Genomic DNA, 26,891 nt, shown 5'->3' with positions numbered 1-26,891 from the left:
AAATAAATAAATAAATAAATAAATAAGTTACAGGAAATTTTCTATTGATACACCTTAATAATTGTGTTATGTGATGATGTTTTGCGATTATACATCGCAGATTTTATAGGGACGATTAATTGCAGGAAATCACCTTGTTTTCCGGCAGAGGTCACGTGATGTTGCTGTGGTTATTTGCAAACGGTTTACATGGTTGCTTCTCAAACTATGAAAAAAAATATATTGTACAGTAATTTCGACTATGGTACATGGAAAAAGCAGCAGATGTTTTAAGTTATCTGAGCCGCATGTGTCACTTTTAACTGAAATCACTGCAAATATGGTAAACAAAACTCAATAATGTTAAAATTGTATTGACAAGTTAATATAAAATGAATTCGGTTAATAAAAGGTTTTAACTTTCTTGTGTGTTGTTCTTCATCATCACTAGTTAGTCTTCAGTGCCAAATAAAATGCACTAAGAAAAAAAAGGGAGAAACTGAAAGTAAACAACAGCTATTGGCTCTAAAAGTGACGCAGCAGCAGCAGCTCTATTAGAGCACATCTTTTGGCTGCAGACGGACAGAAGTTGGTTCAAGTCGAGGAGCAGAGCAGAAACAAGATGACCACGCAGGGCCACGAAGAGAAAAGATACGACCGAAGAGACACGACGCTGAAGTTCGTCAACAGACCTGATGCTCTGGATCCGATGCGTAAGAAACTGTAAACTGTTATTGTGTTGGTGTTGAAGCACAATAACTCCTTCCATTTCCAGTGAAATGGAAGAAGCGTTTTGTTTTAGAGACCTTAAAAAAACGTACATGCAAGTCAGTGGGTTCATAAGGACACCATGTGTCGTCGTGACAGTTAAAAAAACAAGATGGCATATGTTTTTATTATTATTATTATTAATATCTGAGTCTGTTCTCTTCTAGCCCCAGACGAGGGAGATGAGGGTCTTCGGGCGGAAATGTCCTGCGGTCACGCTGTTACCCCGCAGTCCCTCACTGGATGGTGTCGCAGCCTTCTGGATCAGGTACTTTCCAAAAGTTAAACGTTTACTTTTGTTTTCTCACTAGCACATTTATCAGGTTGAAGTGAAGACTCTGTGCAAAGATCCAGCATAAAGTCCAAGATGACACATCTGGCTCAGTTTTATGTTGTGGGGTATAAACAGGGCCAGTAAACCATATTTTGACAGTATGGTTTACCGTTAAAATAATGATTTTAATTAGGCATTTCTTTGTTTTTTCAACAATAATCAGTTCATATGATCCATCATTGATTACAATATAACCGATACAAAACACAGTAGGGATGCTCATATTTAATGTTATAAAGCTAAGAAAGATGCAATGCAAGTAAAATGTCCACTGAAATTATCCAGCAATTTAATGCAGTGCTTTATCTTAATTTACTTCAATCCAATTCTCTTCTTAACCTTCATATTAATTATCAAATTCAGCTTGTGGTTTAATGTTGGTGGCAAACAATACAAGAGAGAAGATTTCAAATAGTAAAAACAAACAATAAATAACAGCAGAACTATAGTGCCTTGAATTAGAAGCTGGTGCTGAAGAACCTACAGTTAAAATCCAAGTTAGTCATATTCCATAATAATAGAGTTGTTGTTTTTTATTTTAACATGTTTCTTACTGTAATATGTTTTGTAGTGGACTAGCCAGAGACCCAAATTGAATCTAGAACTGCTGTAGAAGACCAGAGAGATGCCCACACATCATTTTGTAGGTTCTCATCAGGACAGGAATGCTTGGCAAGCTCTTGACAACCAGCATTAAAATATATTTTAACCTCAGGTGTAAATTTAAATAGTTTTATAGTAAATTTTGTCAAATGTCACTGAGTACAACACAAATCAAATTTATAAACTTAAAAATCAGAGAGCTGCTCAGTGGGACTGTGAACTCTTCACTTATCAATTTAATCTTTCAGGATGTTCTGCTGTGCGACGTGCATGTAAATGATGCTTGATAGCAAGAATATACTCCAAGTTAATAATATCGTTCTCTAAATATTATAAAATTTCAGGGCCAGTATAAATTTAAGTGTCCAGCCCTAAAGGACGGCACCCTGCACAAGTGTGACGCTCTGTGGTCGTATCAAGAGGTCCGTCGCCTGGCCGTCCTGACCGCTGCAGAAATGCAGCATTTTGAAGAGAACATGGCCCGCCTGGCTGCTACAGAGTACTGTGACTTTAAAACCGTAAGTATTGTGTTAACTCAAGACGAATTCATCAACAGATGTTCTGCAATGCGATAACTTCTTTCCTTTTCTTTTGTATTCTTTTTCTCCCTGCAGTGTCCTGGCTGCAGCTCCTACATTGAGAGAGAGGACCTGACTAACCTCTGTGTTCAGTGCTTAGTTTGCACAGCAGATAAGAATGCAGAGGTCCAGTTCTGCTGGCAGTGCTTGAAGCCGTGGAAAGGTGCGGCTCCACGCTCCGATCGCTGTGACAACAACGGTTGCATCAACCATGACCTGCAGCTGCTCAGGTCCTGCAAGACCACCTCCTTCCCCGAGGTGGACGGGGTCGAGAACTGTCCCTCCATCAGGGCCTGTCCCACCTGTGGACATAAGGTGGAGCACGACAAGACGGGCTGCAAGAACATCATCTGTCCTCGGTGCCAGGTGGAGTTCTGCTTTGTGTGTCTGAAGCTGACTCCTGAGTGTCTGAAGACCAGCTCCTACTTCATCCCCTGCAGTGCTGGTGTTGCTCCCAGACAGACAGCCATACCTGTATGGCACAGGAACTAAAAGTTGTTGTTTCTTGACAAAGTTAATTTTGTAATATTAAAAATGTTCCAGGTCTTCTTGTTCATGTTCATCACCTTTAACAGTTGGGTTTTGTTCGTTTTCAACCTGACAACTTGCCTTTCAAATATGTTAGTGACCTGATTTTGTAAAACAAATAAAGTTCATATTAAACAGATTTTGTTTAACGCCTGGTCTGTTGAGTGCAGTTGGGTGTAAAACTAATCTTTAAGCAGGCAAAGCCCAGTAGTTGTTATTCAGAATATCTAAAAATGGTTGTTAACGTGTAACATTAACAACTGTTGCATTATATTTACATGATGATGAAAGGTTCCTATAATTACGGATAAGTTTCATTGTTTTATTAGTGTACAGGACTAAATAATCTCAAGTAGTTCAATGTGTCTGTTTATCATTCACACATCTACAGTGTTGAATGTTGATGATGTGCTGAACTGAGTTATTTAAATGAAAACTCCTCTAACTGGTAAACATTTTCATCTCCATGTATGGGAGAATATTTTCACTTTCGGTTTCACTTTGACTCCAGTTGGGGACTGGGTCCAGTTGAACTAGTTTGACCTTGACATACCTGAGACCCCTTTCTGTTTAAGGCTCATAACCTTTGAAGTGTTTTGATTTGTGAATAATCTTCCTCATTTTTAGACCTCAAACAGTTTGAACTGGTTGAACTTTTCCAGGTTGATGGGCAGTAACAACTGCTTTACTAAGATTGCTGGTATTCTTCCATCCTGCTGTCTCAGCACAGTGGTGCAAATCACAGTAGTCTATGTTAATAATAAAGGTTATTTTGTTCCTTGATAAACAGATTATTCCATGATGACTGATGACTCCTACAATGAACATCAAATAAATGTCCACTCTTTCTTTTGAATCCAGTTGTTAACAAGATGAAGAGCTTTCATGTTTCAGATTGAATTAATTTCATAAATTGAGACAGACTAATCTGAGTTTTGATAACTACTGAGGGTAAATTGATTATAAACTGAACACTTCTGCATGAAATCCAATGGAAGCAAAAAGGATTTAAATAGTTTTGCCTTTAGTGACATCTACAGGATCTAACTGTATTTTCTGGCAGTGATCTTGTAACCAGGGTGTGTTTTGTTTTCCACTAGGACTGCTTCACCAAAAACCTCTATAACTTTCTGAAACATTATGTTTTCATTTTATTCCCTTTGCTCTAAGTTTCATTACATTAATATGAGAGTAAAAATGAATGGATTCAGCCAAAGAGTTTGACTTCATGTGAATGCTGTACATTTAAATTTGTAGAAGAAGAAACTGAAAGTAAAAACCAAGCTTGCTTTAGGAGTGTCGTAACAGCCTGCAGACTCAGATTATTTCCTGGTTGAAGTCAGACACTTTTAGCCGACAAATTGGAAGAACTAAGCAGGTCTGAAATGAACAGCTCAGATCAGGACGAGAAAAGATTTGACCCCCTCGACACAACACTGAGCTTTGTGGACAGACCTGATGACCTGGACCCTCCATGTAAGGACTAAAAACTAAGCTGCTGTTTTATCAGTATTTGTTGTATTTATTTATGTGCTTCTGCTTCTGAATCAAGTTTTACTTGTACTTTTTTTAGTATAATCTCCACTATTATAGTGTCCAACTTACTGTCTGCTCTATTAGTCAGTGATGATGATGAAGACCAGGGTCTTAGAGCTGAAATGTCCTGCGGTCACGCTGTCACTCCACAATCTCTGACTGGCTGGTGTCGCAGCCTGCTGGATCAGGTACGTAATGACACCACATATGTTTTATATGAAACATTTTCTTTCTTTGGTCATTTTTTTTCACTGTTATACCTTCTAACATGCTTTTATTTTGAAATTTAAATAGTTCCTATGCACAGCTAAATACATTGTAGATAAGAGGAGAAAATTTCCTCTTATCTTATCAAAGTCAAATTTAGTCCAAACATTGGGATTTATTATTATTATTATTATTATTATTATTATTATTATTATTATTATTATTATTATTATTATTATTATTATTATTATTATTTCATCCATCCATCCATCCTGTATAATTTACAAGGAAATAAAAGGATAATAATAGAGTGAACTTCATTTCATTTGGTGTTGGCTTGTTTTCTATCTGTGTCCATCTGGGATGCAGTAGCAACCGTGATGCATTTAGGTGAACAGTGCTCATGTACTGGTGTAAGCCAGGGATACATAAGTGTTGGCCTTTCTTGAAGGCATCATGTTTTTCATTTTGTAGTACATTTTCATTTCTTTGTCTTTCTTCCTTTAAAAAAGCACCAGGTGTCAATGGCTGCAAACAGGTTCAGATGTTGACCGACATCAGAGTCATCAGTAGACTGGAGGCTTTTTGACCTGCTTCCGTAAAACCAGACATTAGTTCAGTATTTTTTTAAAAAGTACATATGATGTGTTTAAAATGGGACAATGACATAAACCCCCATTCCCAGGGTTTAACCCATTTGTTCAAACACCAAACACTCAAAGTTGTTCTTCGTCTTTATGGTTACATGTTGTTTTTGTCTGACCATCTTAGGGTCAATACAAGTTCAAGTGTCCTGCTATAGACGAAGACACCCATGAGATATGTGGTGCTGTGTGGCCGTATCGAGAGGTGCGTCGCCTGGCGGACCTGAGCGTTGAAGAAATGGAACACTTTGAGGAGACCATCGCTCGCCTGGCTGCTGCAGAGTACCAGGAGTTTAGAGAAGTAAGTGTCTCTAACTTCAGGTCAGTCTTGACTTTAACTGTTCTTAAACCATCATGTCTTCCTCTTACAGTGCCCTGGGTGTAAGAGCTACGTTGAAAGAAAGGACCTGACTAATCTCTGCGTTCAGTGCTTAGTTTGCGTTGCAGACCAGAAGAAACAGGTCCAGTTCTGCTGGCAGTGCTTGAAGCCGTGGAAAGGTCCGGCTCCACGCTCCAATCGCTGTGACAATGATGACTGTAAAAATCACGACCTGGAGCTGCTCAGGACCTGCAAGACCACCTCCTTCCCTGAGGTCCCGGGGGTCGAGAACTGTCCCTCCATCCGGGCCTGTCCCACCTGTGGACAGAGAGTGGAGCACGACAAGACAGGCTGCAAGAACATCACCTGTCCTCGCTGCCAGGTGGAGTTCTGCTTCGTGTGTCTGAAGCTGACTCCTGAGTGTCTAAAGACCAGTACTCACTTTAGGCCTTGCAGTGCTGGTATGGCTCCCAGACAGACAGCCATACCTGTGTGGCACAGGAAGTGAAACAGATGCTTCCTGTTGAGCTCTTTATACTGAAACCTAGATGAAATAATCTCAAAAATGTTGCAGTTCCTTTTGTCCATGTTCATCAACTGTGAAACTTCTTTAATCTGTTAAGCATCAAATGATATCTGCAACATTTTTATTATCATGTTATATTTGACGTTGACAATAATTTCTTCTTTGGCCTTCTTTCTTTCTTCTTTTACCTAATAAAACTAATGCATTTTTTAAATAAACGTGTTTGTCTCAAAGAAGGGCATCCATCTTAAATTTAGATTCATTGTTTTTTAGCACAAATACTTAATGTGGAATTTGCTTCTCTAAAATCATTGTGTTAAAATGTTTTGGAAAAGTATAATCTGTTATATTTGAAACCGAAAGTTAGGAGGCTTTTCATTGTTTTAAAGTCAAATGTCAATACACAGAAATGTAAAACAGAGAAATGTGGCAGATAAAACAACATTCTTCTTAGCTGGATTAAGGTGGGAGTCCAAAAGTGAGTCCACAGTTCAATCAGTTAATCTCTGTCATATCTGTAGTGGGATGCTCTTTGTATTCTTAATATATGTTCTTGAAGATGATTGTGCAAAATCTGTCTTAGCTCATGTTTCTTTGGTTTTTATTTTCATATTCTAAGTTTGGGTTTTATTTTTAAAGTTTGATCTGGATTACCTGAACTCAGCATCTCTTCTTACCTTTAAAACAAAATTCAGCTATTTAGTCTGTATTTGAGTCTTTTCCACACAACACCATAAAATGTTTGCCTTCCATGAGTGATGATGAATTGCTAAATACTGTAGCCCACTGGGTGGCGCTCTGCTGAATTACTATAAACACTGTAATTCCAAGAAGAGACGAGAAGTTATTGGTCTGAACATCATTCACATGTGAAATTAGTGTTTAGAAATGGTTAACAGGCTCTGTATAACTAAAACTGTTTATTGTTTTAGGATTACTCTGTTTGTTTGTGCTGACAGATAAGGAATATGCATTAATCTGCATTCATCAAACTGATTTAATAAAGAAAAAAGTACAGAATTAATTACTTGGATTAAACCATTAATGATCATGTCTGATGACTTGGAGCTTCTTCCTAAAGGTCTGTCTTGTATCTTAATGCACATTGGAAATGTTACAGAGTGAAAATGAAAGTTACATCGCAGATCCTTTTACCAGGTTTATAATAAACTAGATCGATACTCTGAGAGGTTGGGCCTGGTGAATCTGGAAAGTACCTGGAAGTTTTTTCAAGTCATTTACTGCCACATGATCTTGACAAAGACTTTAACAATGCATCTATTTAAACTGGAGAACATTAGAGGAAACCCTATTTATGAGGAAATATTAAATTAATTTCATTTTAATTATTCCAGCTCTTATTTCCTGAAATGTTGACACCAAGATTTATCTGGAGGAATCTTGTCTTCTTGTTAGCTGCTGCCTTGAATTAAATAACGATTTAAATAATTAACTTAATATTTTATATTATCATTTCTGATGGAAATTTTTTTTTGCCCTTTTCTATCAGAAAAGGCAACAATAATCTGTTCCTATGATTTTGGCAATATGTCAATACTGGCTGATGATACTCTCATGCTTTTACATAATAAATAAAATATTATTTATATTCTTGCGTAAATTTAGGACTCTTTACATGACTTTCTATACCTTATTCATTTATTTAGAGTTTTGTTTGACATTGTGAATCTTGTGCTATTTTGGAATAAGTGGGAAGCTGAGTCTCATTTGCATATTCCAAATAAATCATAAAAAACAATCAGGCCAAAGACAGGCTGGCTCATCTCATAGCCATATGCAACATTTTGCAGTCACGGATTACATCATCATCAGAAAATATACAGTCATAAACCAGACAATTTTAAATTACCAAAATATATCTGCTCAGATCCATTCACTTTTTTGTTTAGCAATTTTAAGCCACGCCTCTGTCGTCATAAATAAAAGCTCTCCCTGCCGCTCAGTCACTTCACGTTACAGCTTTAATCCCTGAGTAGAGATTAAAGACATCAAAAGAAGAAGCCATGGTTTGCCAGGTCCTCATCTGTTTTGAACAGAACAGGAAACTACCGATTGAGGTGTGTAAACAAGAAGCGGATCTGGCTATCACTCCTGTGAGCAAACTGAAGGAAAAAATACAGGAGCGACGCCCAGAAGCAGGTAAATACACCTGCTGAGAAATTATCATTTCAAATTTATTGATACGTGGAGCAGATTAAGTGACGAGATGAAGTTTAAAAAAACGATTTTCAGTTTTAAAATCCACAATTATGACTTATGTGAGACATTAGATGCTATTTGTTCTAAACAGTTTTAAACAATTTAAGATACTAGGTGTGTGCAATTTGTCTGATGAGATGACAGGCTGTATAAGTAACTTGAGCTGTGATTGCATCAAATATGAACGATTTGATTTATTTTAGGTTTTATAGGGCATTTTCTTAGGAAACAAAATCCACTCTTGTTTGTTTTGGACATCATCTTACTGTGTCTTTCGGTTTTGTTTTACGCCAAGGTCCTTCTTTAAAATGAACGTGATTTATTTCATTTTAAATTTCCACTAATATGTGCGCATGTGTTTCTTTGCAGAAAAGGACAAAATGGGTCTGATCTACAAAACCAAAACCCTGGAAGACGAGCACAAGTTGGCTGAATACGGAATCAAGCACAAGTCTGAGATCCACGCAGTGATTCGCTGTGACGGAGGCCTGGAGCTCATCTTCCCCGACTCAGCTCCACTCTGATTCACTCAAACCGGACATCTGCCTCCACTGCATAAATTTCCTCCTGTTTCTTGAAAAGATAATGCGTCATTATAATACATAAGTGAAGTATGGTCGTGAAGATTATAATAATTATCAAAATCTTCCATCAGTTTGAAGTGTTTTGATGTTACTCTGCGCTGTTAAACCCGTTTAGAAAGCTGCTGTCTACAACCACAGAGACAAGACAAAGATAATATATCTCTATTTGTGAAAATGTGAAAAAATATAAAATAAAATAAAATCTGTAAAGTGAAAACAAAAATGAATACGCCCAGTCATTCTTATGCATTATTGTTGTTTTTCACCCTAAAGCCCTTAGAAGAAAATCTCATCAATAGAAGTCTGATCACAGCATTCCCGCATCAACCATTTGTCCCTTTATTTTTATTTATTCATAATCATCTGTCATTATTGAATTGTTTCTTATTGTTCTTGGTTATGTGTGTGCGTGCGTGTTTGTAAAGCTATTGGAATAAATGAATTAATCGTAATGATATTTGGTCGAAAATAAATCTATTATTCCCTCAAGTGAATAATTACTGAGGTTTGGTGACTTTTTTTTCACACGCCTTTATTGTAGATAAACCTTTGATCAATTCAATGTAAAATAAAAAGTGATGATACATGTAAACTGTAAATCAGTTTGAATGCTTTTGCGCTTGCTTTTGTCTGCATATGTTTGATGCTCAAAAATGAAGGTTGTACCAAATATTACGATCATTGTCAGATTATTCATTCTTCTTCATAAACTGTGTATTACTTAGTTTTTATGAAGTTAAGGCATGATCAATAAAAGTTATTACCTAATATTTACCCTATTTATGGTAGTGATTTTTCCACTGTTCATTAAATATCATCCATCCATCTATCCATTAACCTGCTCTTCTCTGTAGGCGTATCTTCAGCGATCAGCTGCAAAGCGAAAGTCACATGACTTGTAAAGAATAACCGGGGTCAAAATCGAAAGAGTTTCCTTCTATTAGACCAAATACAATATAAAGCAGATTGTTTTCTGCATCGCAGGAGAAGTAAAGAAATCTTTCAAGATGAACTCTAAAACTAAGCGCTACAACCTGAGCGACTCTACCATCCGACTTGTGGAAGAAGAGGATCAGTTTGACTGTGTGTGGCTCGTTTTGTTTCATCAACGCTGTAGCTATAAGTTTTCATTGAATTTGTAATATTGTTTACAGTATGCATAGTTTGTATTTAAATATGCCGGAGGATCTCATGTGTTTCTGCAGTTCTGTGTGAAGGTTTTGATTCCCCGAGAGCCCGGATGTCCTGCGGACATGTGGTGACCCCGATGTCTCTCATGAAGTGGTGCCAACAGTTGCTCAAACAGGTGGAATATGACCGTGACCTCACATTCAGCCCGAAAATAGAAAAAAAAAAAAAAAGAGAGAGAGACAGTTGTAAGCCAGTTTCGTGGAACTATCTTATTCTGAGTCAGATGAAAAGTAATTAGGTTTCGTGTTTCCTGATGTTTATTTTCCACATATATATTCCAGAACAGAATGATGCCGGCAGCTATTTTTTTTCGGATCTAGTTTTCTGGTCATTAAATCCTTTTTAAATCTAATTTTCCACAAATATTAAAATCTTATTGAAGAAAATGTATATATCCTCTTTTTAAATTTTCTTCATTAAGATATTGTTTGCTTTATTTGAGTTGTAGATACCCGACGTCCAACGTACAAAAACAGAGAATAACCAAAAACAAAACCTGCGCAAATCTTTTAATTATATATTTTGACATATATTTAGGACTGTAATTCTAATAAAATTCATAATTTTTGCTTTTATTGTGAATGTAAAATGTGAAATATTTTACTCTGATGTGTAAATCAGTCAAAATATGTTTAGCTTATTTATCTTCAACAGATTCACTGTTAAAAAAATGAAAGTTAACTTTCCAAAAACAAGTTATGATTTGTGAAATTTAAAACACCGTGCCATTAATTATCACAGTATTTTCTGTGTTGACATAAAACATTTTAGCAGTGTGTTTTGATGGAGTAACATTGGCAGAATATTGACAACTGGTTAAAAGGAAGTGAAGAATATGCTTATCACTTATTGTTGAACTTACAGTGTTTTTACCTTTAATCCTGATTATTTCTGTGATTGTGTAAATAAAGGGAAAATCCAGATTTGTGTGCGGTCAGTCTGGCTGTAATGCTGAGTGGTCTTATCAGGAGGTTTGCAAAATGGCCCTGCTGACCCCTGAAGAAATGAAGAACTTTGAGACGCTGATGGCCCTGAATGCTGCCGCTGGAAATCCTAACACAAAGTTTGTAAGTATTTTATTAATGACGTTTTGATAACTGCACACAGGCTTGAATCTGACTCAAATCCTTCTGTCCCCCCTCTCTCATCACACTCCTGACAGTGTCCAGGCTGCATGACTCCTGTGACCAGAGGGAGCAGCTCAAACCTCTATGTCTGCTGCCAAGTGTGCTCAGCAAAGACCGGACACAGCTTTGGGTTCTGCTGGCAGTGTCTGAGGGAGTGGAAAGGTCAACAGCCTCGATCCGACCGCTGCGAAAACGACGACTGCCACAATTCTGCCCTGAAGACGCTGAGAGAGTGTCCAGAAGTTAAAATTGACAAAGTCAAAGGCTGTCCGTCGGTCCGTGCCTGCCCCACCTGCGGCTCACTGATCCAACACACTGGGATAGGATGCAAAACCGTTATATGTCCCCGATGTAAGATGTCGTTTTGTTTTGGCTGCCTAAAGAGTGGTTACTGTGGTATTTCTGATATTTGTTCCGGTGGCATTACTCCTAGGCAGACGTTTATTCCTGTGTGGCAGAGGAAATGATGTGATTCATAAGCTACCACTGTTTGTTATTTACCTGGTTGTTCTTGCTACTCATGTATATTCTTTAAAATCCAACATTTGCAACAATTTGAACAATCTTTGTACTCTGCTTACTACAAAGTAGCTTCCAAATAAATCTTGTCATGTTGTGAAATGTATTATTATGAAACTACAACAGATGAAACACCCATTAAAGGATGTCCACAAGAATATGTAGCTTTTTGTGCTGTTTGACGTCTCTATTATTGTATTTGCATCAAGTAATCATATCACATTGTATGACTCTTATGTATTCTTCATTAAGCAATCTTTGTCATTTGATTGTATTTTTGCGATAGTGCAAACTCAAAATCAGGAATTGTTGAACAAATAAAAATTTTGCTATTGTTTGGCTAAATAAAGAGTTAAACTTAATCCAAATCAATCAATCAAACAAATTTTATTTGTATAGTACATTTCAGCAGCAAGGCATTTCAAGATGCTTTACGTAATTAAAAAACAAAATAAAAACAGCATGTGACATTGAATAAACAGTAAGAAAGAGAAAGAGATTTTTGAAAAAAAAAAAAAAAGATTTTTAAAAAGAGATAAAAACAGACTTTTGTTACGGAATTTAAGCGCCTGTTGTCACCGGACTCCGCCGTCCGTGTATTATCCAGGCCCCCGTCGCCTAACAGGACAAGGTCTCCAAACTTGCAGCACCAGGCTCCGTCCACCTGTCACGCGAATTTTTGCGCTAGGACTTTGCTGTCCTACACGGATTTTTGTGCACTGATTTTGTTAGTCTAAAATTTACAGGGTTTTTCTGTGCGATCGATGACCCTCAATCACTCGCCACTTTTACATAAATAGATAAAAAGTAAAGAAAAACATTAAAAACATCAAAGACATCAAAAACCCGCACTCTAACCCTAATTTAGCCATAAGCAACTCTAAACAGGTTGGTTAAATCATTTTCAATTATTCAGTTTGAATAATAAATGTTTGAAAAATAAATGTAAAGAAGTGTCAAAGGTTATTGCATAAATTATGTATATTGATGTGTAAGAAGTGATAATCTAAGACTTCATTTGGTCTAGCTGTCGTGATCCGTGTTTCTATGTGTTTATTTTTGCGTTTCTGTGTGATCCTGTTCCCTGTGAGTCCCGTCTCTGCGTCTTCCCCCGTTGATTGTCTCCCAGGTGTGTCTCGTTCCCTTGATTACCCCGTGTGTATTTAGTCTCACCTGTTGTCTCTGTTCTTCGTCGGATCCTCGTCATACTATGTTGCCTGTTTCCCCTTGTTGTTCCCTGTTGTTCCTCGTGTGGCTTATCATTAAATTTATCATTTTTCACTACATCCTGGGTCTACCTGCGTCCACTTCATCACCGCAACCAACCAATTCGTGACACTAGCAAACTCAAACAAATTTAAGTTATAATCTTAAGAATATCTTGTGTTTATGTGGTTATAAGCGAAGTTTAATTTCTGTATTGATGACTTGTCTCTCCTCTCGGCTTCCCCTTTCTCAGGTTTCACTCTCTGATCGCCACATGATATCAAAGCAGACCACACATGCATTTAATTTTATTACCACATAAATTATTTCAGTAAATTAGTCCTAAATCTGAAATTCTCTACATACATAGTTTTATTACATGCAGAAACCTTTATTTTTTTGGTAATTTTGTAGATTTAAAAATCACTTGAAAATCACTTGAAATTTTTAAATGAGACCTCAGGAATATATTTTAATTGAGAAATATTATGGTATGGTCATGTTATGGTACACTGCTATGGGGAAGTATTCTGAGTTGTGGCAGCCTTCACTTGGCTGTCAGCGAAGAGTGCCACGAAAGGTTTTTACTAAAGAGGCTGGCTGTTCACAGACTGCTATGTTCAAGTATTTTGATGGGAAGTTTAGTGGACAGATAAAGAGTGATAGAAAAAAACACACACAAGCAGCAGGGATAACAACAGATTCACAGGATGTAGAGTGAAGTCCAAGTCAGTGTTCAAAGAGCCATAACACAAAATGTATCCAGGACATGGGCCACAACTGTTGTGTTCCTTGTGACTTCTGCACCAAAGAAAACTGCAGACATGTCTTACATGGGTGAAGGGAAAAGACAACTAGAATATTATTCAGTGGCTTATAGGGGCTCACTTATAGGCTTAAAGTCTTGTTTTCACATGAAGCAAATTTTGCATTTCATTTGGAAATCAAGGTACTGAGGAAGTCGATAAGTTTCTTGACATGAATTGTGACGTTTCCACAGTCAGTGATCGTGAACTACTGGCAGGGGTGGGGTATAGGGGGGGAAAGTGATGACAATTCTAGGGGCCCTGACCAACAGGGCCCTCCACAATTTAATTATTTACTTTTTGTTCATAGAAAAAAAAATCGGGCCCTGTCAATTACAAAATTAATCATATTGTATTTTCAAATATTGTTTAACCGTCCGCATTAAATGGTTCGTTCCTGCTTGGAGCGCTTCACTGTGACACTGTTAGCAGCAGACAGTGGAAGACACGAACGATTGTGGCAGTTACTATGCTGCTAAGAAAAGTTATAAAATCAGGTTTTCAAAAAAGAGAGAGACAGAGGGAGAGAAAAAGGCTAGCATATAATGAATTAAGGAAAAAAAATTACCAGCATATTCAACTTGTCCCTTGTACCTTTTACCACTTAACAACAGACGAGTCAGTCAGCAGCTCTAACCCACGTCCCTCCTGACCCGTCCTCTCCTGAGTGAAATTAAAGCTGTAAAGTATGTAACTTTTATAAACATATTTTTTTCACATATTTTTTTAAAACTGTCATGTTGTGACAGTATGGCATGAGAAGTAATCTGTGAAAAATCTATTTCCTCTGCCTTCTCCCAGTGCTCTGTAAAAACAACCAATCAGAGGCAGGAGAGTTTTAGTGCTGTCAATCACAAACAGAATGTTGCATTACTTTAGCTAGCAATAGTAGTTCAGGAAGGAGATGGAGGAGATTGATTGTTTTCACAGATTATCTGTCTCATAACAAACTGCTACGAGATGGTGACAGCTTTAACAAATATGGAGAAAATATATTTTTTATTAAAGTTATGTACTGCAGCTTGAATAAAATGCAACTACATAGCATTTTTAAGAAGTTTGGATTGCTTTATGCATATTTTGCACATTGCTTTTGACTGTTGCTCCTGGGGAGAGACATTAAGAAAAAATTTAAGCAACCTACTTGCATACTGAATGTGGACTGTTGGATGTAAATTCATGAGCAGTAAATATTGGACCAAAGATAGCAAGGCAGTTGCCAACCTTTACAATTGTGACGCTTCACAAATAGACTCAAAAAATTGTAACAGCAGCTGCGCAGGGGGGCCCAAACAAATTTTTTGTCAGGGGGCCCAAGATTCCTGGCAGCGCCCCTGCCTACCGGTGTTTATCTGTGTTATATCAAGTTCAAATTCAGTTCAATCTTCTAACAGGAATTTTTAGAGGACTCTCTGGTGATAAACTTTATGGAGATGCTGATTATTTAATTTCCCAGCAGGACCTGGCACCTGCCCACGCTGTCAAAATAAAACCTACTGGTTTTAATTACCGTAGTATAACGGTTCTGGTAACAGTGATACAATAGTATCACTGTTCTGGAGTGGTTAGATAACTGACCTGACCTAAACTTGATAGCAAATTTATGGTAGTCGAGAAAAAACGTCACCAGATCCAACAACTTAAAAGACCAGAATGCCGTTATACAAACTTGGTAATCAGTTTGATAAATTGCAACAATCAATATGTTCAAAATTAATTGTCCTTGATATGTTTGTTTAGTATAACTTACACCCAACTGGACAAAAAGGTCCCAGAAACAACCACATCACTGAGCAGGGAAAAAGATTTTGATAAGATGGAGTGAGAATATATTTTCTTTACATCACACAGATTTGGTTTTGGGTCCAACTTAATTAAAGTAATCAGATTAATAAGCACTGACTCCACAGTCTCCCCTGAACCTGCTTTTCTTCATTCTACTGGCAAAAGCTAATGATGTGGAAGGAAGCATAATCATCACTCAACATTTAGTTTGAACCACTAAAGAAGACAAAGATGCCGCCATGCTTTTAATATTATTTATGTCAAACTCTGATTCTTCTGAAGTGAAGGTCACTAGAGGATACAGGTAACATTCTTCAGATCTGTCAATGTTTAATTTTGGAGAACCAAAACTGTAAACTGGTCAAACCTTCCTGATTGTAGTAAAACCTCCATGTGATTTTTTTCTGCTTCAACATCTAGTGCATTCTAAGACGATGTTCTGCACAAATTTGACGTGAGCTGCTGTTTCCGTTTTTAAATCTGAAACCAGTCTGTGCACTCTCTTCTAACATCATTGAGGCTTTTTTATCCACAGCTGCTGTTCTCTTATTTGAAGTCATTCTCTCTAAACAGGGAGGAAAGTGTGCATGAAAACCTCAGTAGCTTTTGAAATACTCGTTCCAGTCAGTCTGGCATCAAGAAGCCATGTTCAAGGTCGCTGAAAATAACTCTTCCTCATTCTGATGATGACTGGGAACTTTATCAGTTCACCTTAAATGCACCCAGGTCACTGTTTCATACAAAGCTGCTGCCACGTTATTGATTGACTCTACTCTTATTTATAGTCATATTCATTAAATTATAACCTGTGTACAGATGAGGACTCTTTGTGAGACTGAAAGTACCTTTTAAAAATAACCATTAAGTAGGTATTAAACATACTTTTCATCAAGCCAACATTTTTGTGTTATGTTTAGTAATTTTTTTTAAGGTCTGGTGTAATATTCAAATTTTAAATGTAATTTTTTTGTCACCTGGAAGTGGAAAATTATCATAATTAACAGAAATGTAGGCTTTTGGACATTCATCTGTGTGTAATAAACCATCTTATTTTTCAAAGATTTGCACCGAACCAAGTGTTTCCTTCAGGTTCCGGGTTTGATTCCCAGCCTGTGGTCTTTCTGCATGACGTTTGCATGTTCTCCCTGTGCATGTGTGGGTTACTAATAATGGTTACATTATGTATAAAACATGATTGTCAGGTTAATTGGTCTACCTAAATTCTCCCTATGAGTGTGTGTGCATGGTTGTTTGTCCTGTGTGTCTCTGTGTTGTCCTACAACAGACCAGCGACCTGTCCAGGGTGACCCCGCCTCTCGCCCGAATTGTGGCGATAAGCACCAGCAACGGTCCTGACCCCAGTAGAGACAAGGGTCAAGTATTTTCAGGTACTTTCCAGCTTTAATTTTGTTTGTTTGTTGTAAAAACATTTGTATCTCATTCTTTTTCTTTCTTTTGCCTTCACTGTTACGACAGGGGTTGTAAATCTCTTGGCATTTGAAATCTCTATTTGTGTGTGTCATTGCAGTTTTAATGTGCATTTTAGTTTTTCTCTTTCTTTTGCCCTCAAAGAGACATCCTTGAATATCTCTTTCACAAACTCTTGAATCAAATCAAAATCAAATTAAATTTTATTTGTATAACACATTTCAGCAGCAAGGCACTTCAAAGTACTTTAAATCATTAAACACAAAAACACAGAGTCATGCAACATTGGCTAAACAGTATTATTGTTTATGTTCCATAAGCAACTCTAAACAGGTGGGTTTTAAAAAAGAGATATTCAAGACTCTGACAGACTCTTCTTGAAACACTAATGTAAAAAAAGAAGAGAAAAGAAAGAACAATAGATAATTAATCTCAGTTTTGTTAACAGCAAATTTTGACAATTTCTTATGGAAGAAAAAATTGTCTGGTCATTCGTCCCCCTGAAATCCCAACATCCCCAAACCTTGTAGCTGTCATAACTCATTTAAGAGAATATGAACTGGATTCTAACTTGTGAACATTCATGACTTTATCAGTGTTTATCAGCTGAATGAAATGTTTTAGTTGCAAAGTGAAAGAGAAAGCTGCTGTTTTCTGACTCCCTCTCTCTGCGCTCATAGGAGTGCCTCTAACTGTTTGTTTATTTCAGCGATGGCTCAGCAATCATTTCTACGACGGCAAGGTGAAGAAAAGCCGTATCAGTCGTTAGTGATTCATTATGAAGGAAGGTAAGGCCTCCATGCTGAGCTGCTAATATTTATTTGTTTAAATGTCTTTTATTAATGTTGTTCCATAACAAATCGTCCCACAGACATTAAGTACCACGGGTTGAGAAACCAAGGAGCAACATGTTACCTGAACAGCATTCTGCAGGCTCTGTTCATGACCAGAGAGTTCAGAGAGGCTGTTAAAAGGTTAGTGAGTAAATCAAAAAGCATTTTTTGTGTAGGAAGAATATTTGGTGTGTTTTTTTTCAATATATATTCTGTATCTCTGACAATATCCTATAAACAGTTGTCCAAAACACCATGAAGACAACATCAATGTTCAACTCCATACTTTGTTTGAGAGTTTAAAAGAAAAAACACCAGAAACCACAGAAGTTACAAAGACGCTGAGAATTGAAAACGGTACGTAATCAGATGCATTTATCAACTGTTAGCTTGTTTCTGAATAAAGGAAGATGTTGTGAATGCTTTATCTTCAACATAAGTCTTGACAAACTTTAGAAGAAACATGGATGAACATGAAATATGAGCTTAAGCATTAAATGTAAACATAAAAATACATAATTTTATGTATCATTCCTCCTTCATTGTCCCAGTGTATGAACAGCAGGATGCTGGTCAGTACCTGGAGAAGATTTGATCTGATGTCAGTGTTGAAGCGTCAGAGGTAAATTACATGAAATCACTTTGGGATCGGTATGGAGAGGGAGCTACAGAGTGTGAATGAAAAATAAAAGCTGCTAGATTTTAAATCAGATTGTATTTTCAGATATTCAAAGGAGAGCTGATTCACAGGACTGTTTGTGTTGAATGTGGCTCACACACTGAAGACAAAGTGCCATTTTTCTTTCTTTCTCTCCCACTGATGGATTCTAAAAATGGAAACTACAATGTGGTAAGAAACAACCTGCAAAATGGAAACCATTGTGTGTGCCACACAAAATTCATAAAAGTCATCTGGAATAGTCAATGATTTACGATTATTACTTATTACTGTGTTGGCAGAGTGCTGGAAAGTACCTAGTGAAGGTTTGTGCAAGTAACACAAAGTGTGTTTCCAGGAGGACGGGATTCAGGAGTTTTTAAAGGACGTAGAGTTTTATGGAGAAGACCAGATGTACTGTGATGAGTGTGAAGACAAACGGGACACTATTGTTGTAAGTAAAGGGAAACTTGTTTTAAGTGTGTGATTAAACAACAACAAAAACAAAACAGATATTTTAACAGTACTAAGAATGCACTGATTAGCTGTTAGCTAAAGACGCAAATAATGAAAAAGAAGCTAAAATAAAAGTTCTGAAGTTTATATTTTATTAGAGTTTGGCAGCATTTAAGACGTCATGACCTGAGTCAAATGTTTTGGATCCACAAGTTTCTCATATTAATTTATCAAATTTTTGACCCATTTCTCCTGAAAGAACTGTCTTTTAAATCAGTTTTTTTGCAGGCTGCCTTGCTCAAGAGTTTGTGATGACCTCTCAAAATACTGACTTTGTTATTCCTAATTAATTGGACAGGATAATTAGAGTTATTGTCCATTTTGGAAGACTAATCTATGCTAAAGCTATAACTACCAGGCCGATTTCTTAGGATGTTGCTTAAATATTTCCATTATATGTTCTCTCCTCATGATGCCATCAGTCTTTTAAAGTGCAACAATATGACGCTAATCCAAAAATTAAAAATAAGTAAATAAATATTAGTGATCCTAGCACACCTGGAACAGAAAGTCTTAGTTTGAGTTAATATCAGGCAGTAAAAAAGGTTGTGTGTCTTTATATACAGTTAATATAGATATCAGCTTTTAACTGCATTGATAATGTTGTTTTTTTATGTAGAAATATGAACTAAAGCGTCATCCAGAGGTTTTGATTTTGCTGCTGAAGAGATTTGAATACAACTACAACCGCATGTCGTACACTAAAGACATCCGTGCTGTGGATGTTTGTTACACCATCAACTTACCTGAGGTATATTTCAGTATATTGTGATTGTTGTACATTTTCTTTCCAGTGTCCAGATTAATGTGTGTTTTGTTGATCAGAACCAGACTTATGAACTGTACGCCTTGGTGGATCACTTTGAGACTCTGAGAGGTGGGCATTACACAGCAACAATCAAACCTGAGGATGAAGACAGATGGTACGAGTTCAATGACTCCAGTGTGACGCTGGTGAGATGATTATCCTACAACCATGGATGGTTTTGACATTAACAATCAATATTTCACCTTTTTATAGCGCAGGGCAAGTTTGACATTGTTCCTTTTATTAACAGGTTGGTAACCAGAGATTCCAGAAAAAGTTTGAGAGGTAAGTAATTGTCCTTCGTTTTGTTCGTCTGTTTATATTTACTGTTTATCATAACCAAAATTTATGTTCTTTATACACCAGATCCCGAAGCGCCCATCTCCTGTTTTACAGAAAGAGAAGTGAGATGAAATGCATTTTACAATAATTTATATTAAGTTCATTTGGTCATAATTTTCTAATATAAATTTCAGATACTGAAGAGGAAGATGAAGGAACAGACGGAGAAGACGACCAGAAAATACTGAGAGACGATGACGAAAGAGAAAACGAGAGAGAAAACGAGAGAGAAAACGACAATACAGGGAAAATGACTTCAGACTGTGATAAAAATCACAATCATTTGTATTTTCCTTTGTTAGCTCTGTTACTTTTTGTATTTGCAATTCTCTGGATTGTCATTATTGCCATGAAGGTCCTTCCGAATGAATTTATTCTCTTTGGTTTAATCTTTCTTTTAGGGTTAGCCTTCTTACTTTGGTGGAAATGTATGAAAAAAGACAAAAGATTCGTTTTGTCACAATGTGGCCACCATGTTTGCCCACTTGCTAGTCAGAAATGACTAAATCATGATTCGTCATAGAATTAATCTATCAAGTTAATGAATATCAAATTTAATTAGCTCACAAACACCTGAGAACAAATCCATTAAAAAATGTTACATTTTAACAGAACAAAAATTTAAAGTGCAACATTATGTAGAATGGACTTTTTTGAACTTTACATCGTGTTATAATGTCATTCCTTCATCAAAACATGCCTGGAGTCTTTCTTCATTTTGGGAATCCTTTAATCTCCATGGCAACCTTTCAGCTTTGCAAAACACCTGGTTGGATCGAGCACCGCCATTAAGGTGCAGCTCCACCTTTGAGCTGCAGTTTCTGAGTTTCCACCTCACAGAGAAACTCTTTCCTCTCACTCCCCTCAGTCAGCTCCTTCAAACTAGCTAGCAGTAATTAGCAAGCATCTCATAATGAGCATCAGCTGAGCTCATTATATGAGCCTCTTCTCAGAAAAACACTTTTAAAAACATTGTTAAATGGTTAATAGAGGTTATGATCACTTTCACAACCTTAATAGAGTGTTGTGATCACTTTCTAGAGAAACAGAAACGCAATTTCAAGGCATTGAATTGAAAAGTTTGTTTTCTTTTAAGTCATATTTATATTTATAGCATGTTTAACAACTAAAGGTAACATAGTTATTTGATTGTGCTATGAAATGACACTATGTGCCTGGAAAATACACAATACTGCTCCTCTAAGTTATGACTGCTGTTGTTTCTTCTAATTTCTTCTTGTTTGACTGTATGTAGAATCAACAGATCCAAGTAATCACTTTGCCCCCTTATGATGTTGCATAAGGGGGCAACATCATGTTTAAGGACAGAAACAAATATTTTGGCTTTTATACAAAAGATTTGTATCTTTTGTTTACATGTGAATAAGACATTATACATTGTATTGTGTTTTTCTGTTTCTCTGTCATAAATGCTAAATTATTTTTTTCTTACACACATTATGATTATGAAAAATGTTGGCTGTTTTCTGCTGTATTAATGCTTCACAGTTTGAAAACAATGTGTCTTTATTTTTCACTGATCTAGAGGAAGACAGTTGTTTCCAAAGTCAGGTTAAGTTCTGATTTAAGTGAGGTTTTGTATGATCTTGTCCTCTACAGTAAAAGTAAAGTTTTGCATTACATAAACCTAATTTGCTTATGACATCAACAAAACAAAACAACACTCACACAAAACTCTGGTTATGTCAGAAACAGAACTGCATCCATACTTAATGTTTTAATGTTTCACTTTTTTTATGCATGATTCTGTAAATGTTATCAACATCATGTTGTGCTTTTTAAATGATTATTATCTCATTTTTACTAGTTTTTAGATGTATTGTTTAAAAATGTAGGGACAAGGGCTATGAATCAGCTGTTACTATGAGCACTTTGATGCTAACATGGGTCTGCTGTTCTGTTCAGTTTGTCGATGTCAATGTGCATCTGTCCGTGTCAAATAAACGTAAATGAATTAAATTAAATTAAGAAAGTTTGCTGTCATCCAGAGTGACTGACTGGCTGTAGTTACTCCAGCAGGAGGAACATTGATGAAGAGCCTTATAGTCACATTGTCGAGTGTTGTCTTACCTCTGTTCTGCCACCAGATGTCAGCAAAGTACTAAAACTCAGAAACAAATACTGTTATATTTATGCTGTATTACATCATATTTAGCTTCTTTGATTGGCATTATTATTGAGCTTTCTCATATTTTATTTTTTACTTTTAGGGGAAAATGTGTGAAGATTCATTTTATTTTTAAACTATCATTCTCTAAAACTGTGACAGACATGCTTGACTTACTCAGAGAAATTAAGAGTGAACAGAGCAGTTGTATTTATGATGAGGGTAGATTCAGGACAATAATGAATTTGCCTTGAAGGTACAGAGGTTTGAAAATTTGAGCCTATTACGAAATGGCTGTTATATAAAAATAACTTTAAAAAAGAGACAATGCTCTCTTTTTTACAACAGCTTACTTGATACACATAATTAAATTGTACATTTTTTACTTTGTAGCTTTTTGAAAAAACATGACCCCTAATCGAACTGTTGTTGAAGAGACAAGGAAAGCTGAACATTACCTCTGTTTAAACAAAACAGTGTTTAAAATGTGGTTGAAATCTTAATGGTAAAATATATATCAACTGATATATAAATGCAGGTGAAGGACAGTCAGGTTTGTTTTGTTGATTCTGATCCAACATATAACAGAGACAGAAAGAACAAAATAAAGATGCAGTTTAAATAACTTGCATCATAACATCAAGCAGACCTGGACAGCTGCATACAGAGGAAATCCCTCCTGATGAAACTGATGACTCTGGCTGTACAATAAACAAAGGTAATTTATTAGGCCTCCTTCATCACAGCATAGTTCACACATGGTCAAAATGGCAGCTGTGTAATTTCATACGTTGTCTCCTATTGGATTAAACTCTGCAATTCTGTGACGTCAACACGCATTGTTGTTTTCCTTGTGGCTACACGCAGCCTGCCGGGAGGACCTGGGATCCAAGAGGAAGAGAGAACCAGACTTTTTCCAAAATTAACTAATTTAGAAACTCTTCCTTAACAGCACCAACATAATATCCATGCATTCTGATTGCTGCTTGGAGTGCATCCACTTTAGAGGTCTATGATCAGTATGCAGAGTACCCTCCCTTCCTAGGAGATAATATTTTAAAGAATCCAAAGCCCACTTTATTGCAAGTCCTTCCTTTTCTACTGTAGAGTACTTTTTCTCTTGGGCAAACAGCTTTTCACTTAAGAAAAGAACAGTTTTGTCTTCACCAGCTTCTCCACTGCTCCAAGACCAACATTTGGAGCATCCATTTGAACAACAAATGACTTGGAAAACTTAGGACTCTGTAAAACAGGAGCTTGACAAATCAATTTCTTTAAAGATTGAAATGCATGTTCACAGTCATCCTTCCACATGAATTTAGAAGTAGACTTTTTTGTTAACTCAGTCAGAGGGGCTGCTAAAGTTGAGAAATGGGGTATAAATCTCCTATACCACCCAACTAAGCCCAAAAATGACCTCACTTGCTTCTTTGTTTTGGGTCTGGGGATTGCTTGAATGGCTTTTACGTTTTCAAGGTGTGGTTTTATTTGCCCATGGCCAACAAGGTAACCCAGATACTTTACTTCTTGTTGCTCACATTCATAGTGACACCAGCATTCTGGATCTTTGCCATCACAACATGTTGCAGGTGATCCTTCCAAATCTCACTGTAGATCACAACATCATCCAGGTAGGCAGCAGCAAACTTTGAACAGTCATTAAGGATAATGTCCATCAACCTTTGAAAGGTAACTGGTGCCCCATGAAGACCAAAGGGTAGAACAGTATCATGAAAGAAATATTCCAGAAATGGATGTGAAGCAGATCCTGATGGTCCAAGATGTTCAGCCTGAAGACAGCGCCATATTGAAGGATGGAGAAGCTGAAATGAGTCCATGCAAAGAATTGACCAAATCTAAAGAGACTCCAAAGCATATGACTCCTAATCAGTGGCAACAGCTTTTTGATTTTTGTTCAAGTAATCTTTTTGAATTTCAACCATGCAATTGTAAATCTCACCTTATCTTTGTTTTTCTTTGTTGTTGTTTACATGTCTAGTTGTTGTTGTTGAACTCCATTCATCTGTCAGGTTGGTTTAATTTGATGGTCATGAGTTTATTTTCTTTTCACTTGAAGAGAAAACAACCCTGGTTATTTCCAAAGAGAGATTTGCTAATAAGCATTAGTCCACTTGGTGGCACTGCTCATAGTAATAAGTAATAGAATAAATTTTCAGAATGGACAGGAAAAGGTAGGTTGTAATGCAAGTCTGAACAATGGTTGATGTGTATTATTTGATTATCATAGGTGTTGTTGTCATCAGAATGTTTTGATTGTTTTCCTCAATAATTTAACCACTGAATAGAAACAGCACTTCTGTAGCGACTGTAAAAAAAAAACTCCTCTCAGAACTGTTTGATGTTCTAAATCTAATCCTTAAATGTTAGTTGTTCTCATCACCAATTTTTCAGCATGTTAGTTTATCACTTATTTGTGTTCAGGTTTTCAGTTTCATGTAAATGAAAACGTATATGAATACATTTGCTCATCTCAACAGCGCAAAATAAGGTCTGCTGGGTTTGAAGTTATTAAACTTTTACCTCTGAAAGGACAGGAGTCATAAACCAGCACTGACCAAACCAACTTCAGCTGATAGTTATACTTAACTTGGTAATGACATTGAAGTTAAATGAAAATAATCACATACGGAAGGTGATAACTTGACTACGACAATCAACAACTGGAGTTATGTTTTTTTTTTTTTTGCATAAAACAGAGAAAGGTGAAGTAAATGATAGTGGGGCTGTTTTATGTAAATAGTCTCAGTGAGTTTACCTGGGAATGATGGTAACTTCTCAAATATATTTTTCTTCAGCTGACCCATGGTTATTTCCTTATTAGTTTCTTGCTAAACACAGTGTTTTCTGTGTTTTAAAGAAACATTTTTACATTGGTACCTATTATCCATATATTGGTGTAAGTTTCATTTGGACCAGGAGACAAGGTACTAGACACCAAGGTTCTACCCTAGGAGGTCTTCAATCATCTGGGGCTTAAAATCAAGAGTACTTGTTTCGAACCAGAGCCTTTCTCATGTTCCATCAACCCAAATGTGTGTAGCCTGGACTCTCCATGGGGGAGCTCCATGTAACACTGTGTGATGGTTTTACTCAAGCTGATGCTGACGGACAAGATGCATCTTGTCTCCAGGTCCAAGTGACTTGTACAAATATATATGTACAGATGTACAAATGTTTATTTTAAGACACAGAAAACAATAAACTAATATGTTTACCAAATGAACATCACAAAAATGTTATAACTGGAATAGGTAATTGGAAAACAAACCGCAAACCCCAACTCTAGGGCCAGGGTTGCAATTGCAAGAATGCTTTTACATACCCAGTAGGTGGCGCCATTGTCTTACAAATAATCCTGCAAATTAGAGTCACTTCCTTCAATCAATCAATTAATCAATCAAATTTTATTTGTATAGCACATTTCCGATCTATGTTTTCGCATCCACCTGAATAACGTGTAGTTGCGCCACTGCCTGGGTGTGTGGCTACTCGACGCCTCAGGGCTGCATCAGATCTACCACATCAAGGGTGATTCTAGAGTTGGTGTGACTGGAGAGTGTGGGTGTATCTGATGCAGTTATATCACTGCTCCTGCTGTCACTTTTGAATTTGATTTTGTTTTTTGGTTAGTCCGCCCAGTTTGAGATTATTTGTCTTGTGTTAGTGTTAGTGTGAGGGCGGCTCATTTATTTTGTTTTGTTTTTGGGTCACTTCCTGAAAATGCACACCTTATTTCAATCTGGAGAGACTCAGACGGACAAAAGGGAACAATTAAAAGATTTAATGACAGGAATGAATAACAGTTCTTTGGCGCTCGGACCCCGGCAGCTAATTTGAGCTGAGATTTGATGTGAACTCGATGAACATCCCGATAACTGATTAGGGATGCTCTCCCCCGGGGCCCGACACTGGTGGTGGTGGTCGGGAAAGGGTGCCATCCTAGAGCTGAAGGATGTGGGTGGAGAAGGGGAGGTGGTGGGTTGAACGCAGCTGGGAATCAGCTGACGGCTTGGGTGTGGATCATTTTATGCAGAGCCTGATTGCTGATTGAACGCGCCGGGTGAGGTCCAGCGCTGAGGGCAGAGATGAGCATGATGTCGATGGGCTAACGAAGGGGGTGGAGTCTTCCAGCTTGAACTTTCGCTAAAGCTCCATTTCAATCTGGAGAGACTCAGACGGACAAAAGGGAACAATTAAAATATTTAATGACAGGAATGAACAACAGTTCTTTGGCGCTCTGACCCCGGCAGCTAATTTGAGCTGAGATTTGATGTGAACTCGATGAACATCCCGATAACTGATTAGGGATGCTCTCCCCCCCCCAAAAAAAAGCTGAGGCCGGGGATGAGGCCGGGGCCGAGGCCCGAAAGGTGAGACCTAAAACTTGTATGCCGACTTGATGATGTGTGGAGAAAAGAAAAGTATTGGGTTGTAGGCCGAAGGAGTGCAGAAAACTAGAAGATGAGAAGTTGATAGGAGGAATCAAATTTGATTGATAGAGGGGTTTTCATGTTATGATGCTCATCTGGAGAATGAAGGCCTGCTAAGGAAAGAGCCGAAATAATGCCGGGAAAGAGAGTGAAGGATAGTTGAAGGCACGGAGCCAGGCAGGAGTTGGGGAGGTAGGGGACACAAATATATCTGGAGAAAGGCTGTAGGATAGGTGCCCACGGTAAGGGAGCCACACTGAAAAGTAT

General features: G+C 37.2%; 3 protein-coding genes across 3 annotated transcripts; all 3 read left to right on the top strand.

The window, feature by feature from the left end:
• Positions 1–522: 522 nt before the first annotated feature.
• Positions 523–2,877, top strand: LOC103475998 (probable E3 ubiquitin-protein ligase ARI5). Its single transcript, XM_008428012.1, has 4 exons — positions 523–692; positions 915–1,015; positions 2,029–2,202; positions 2,299–2,877. Exons 1-4 carry the CDS (start codon positions 602–604, stop codon positions 2,752–2,754), a joined length of 822 nt encoding a protein of 273 aa, XP_008426234.1. The 5' UTR covers positions 523–601; the 3' UTR covers positions 2,755–2,877.
• Positions 2,878–4,068: 1,191 nt separating this feature from the next.
• LOC103475997 (probable E3 ubiquitin-protein ligase ARI5) lies at positions 4,069–6,180 on the top strand. The gene is made up of 4 exons (XM_008428011.2): positions 4,069–4,266; positions 4,411–4,514; positions 5,305–5,478; positions 5,549–6,180. The coding sequence occupies exons 1-4, from the start codon at positions 4,176–4,178 to the stop codon at positions 6,002–6,004; spliced, it is 825 nt and encodes a 274-aa protein (XP_008426233.1). The 5' UTR covers positions 4,069–4,175; the 3' UTR covers positions 6,005–6,180.
• Positions 6,181–9,771: 3,591 nt separating this feature from the next.
• On the top strand, positions 9,772–20,856 carry LOC103476170 (uncharacterized). The gene is made up of 12 exons (XM_017308523.1): positions 9,772–9,909; positions 10,032–10,132; positions 10,929–11,084; positions 11,180–11,593; positions 16,746–16,838; positions 17,598–17,652; positions 17,760–17,866; positions 18,738–18,833; positions 19,515–19,646; positions 19,721–19,849; positions 19,954–19,988; positions 20,799–20,856. The coding sequence occupies exons 1-12, from the start codon at positions 9,834–9,836 to the stop codon at positions 20,854–20,856; spliced, it is 1,452 nt and encodes a 483-aa protein (XP_017164012.1). The 5' UTR covers positions 9,772–9,833.
• Positions 20,857–26,891: the final 6,035 nt, after the last annotated feature.

This window comes from Poecilia reticulata, linkage group LG14 (genome assembly GCF_000633615.1).
Source record: "Poecilia reticulata strain Guanapo linkage group LG14, Guppy_female_1.0+MT, whole genome shotgun sequence".
NCBI classification, from domain to species: domain Eukaryota; kingdom Metazoa; phylum Chordata; class Actinopteri; order Cyprinodontiformes; family Poeciliidae; genus Poecilia; species Poecilia reticulata.
This window is presented reverse-complemented; position numbering and strand designations above follow the sequence as displayed.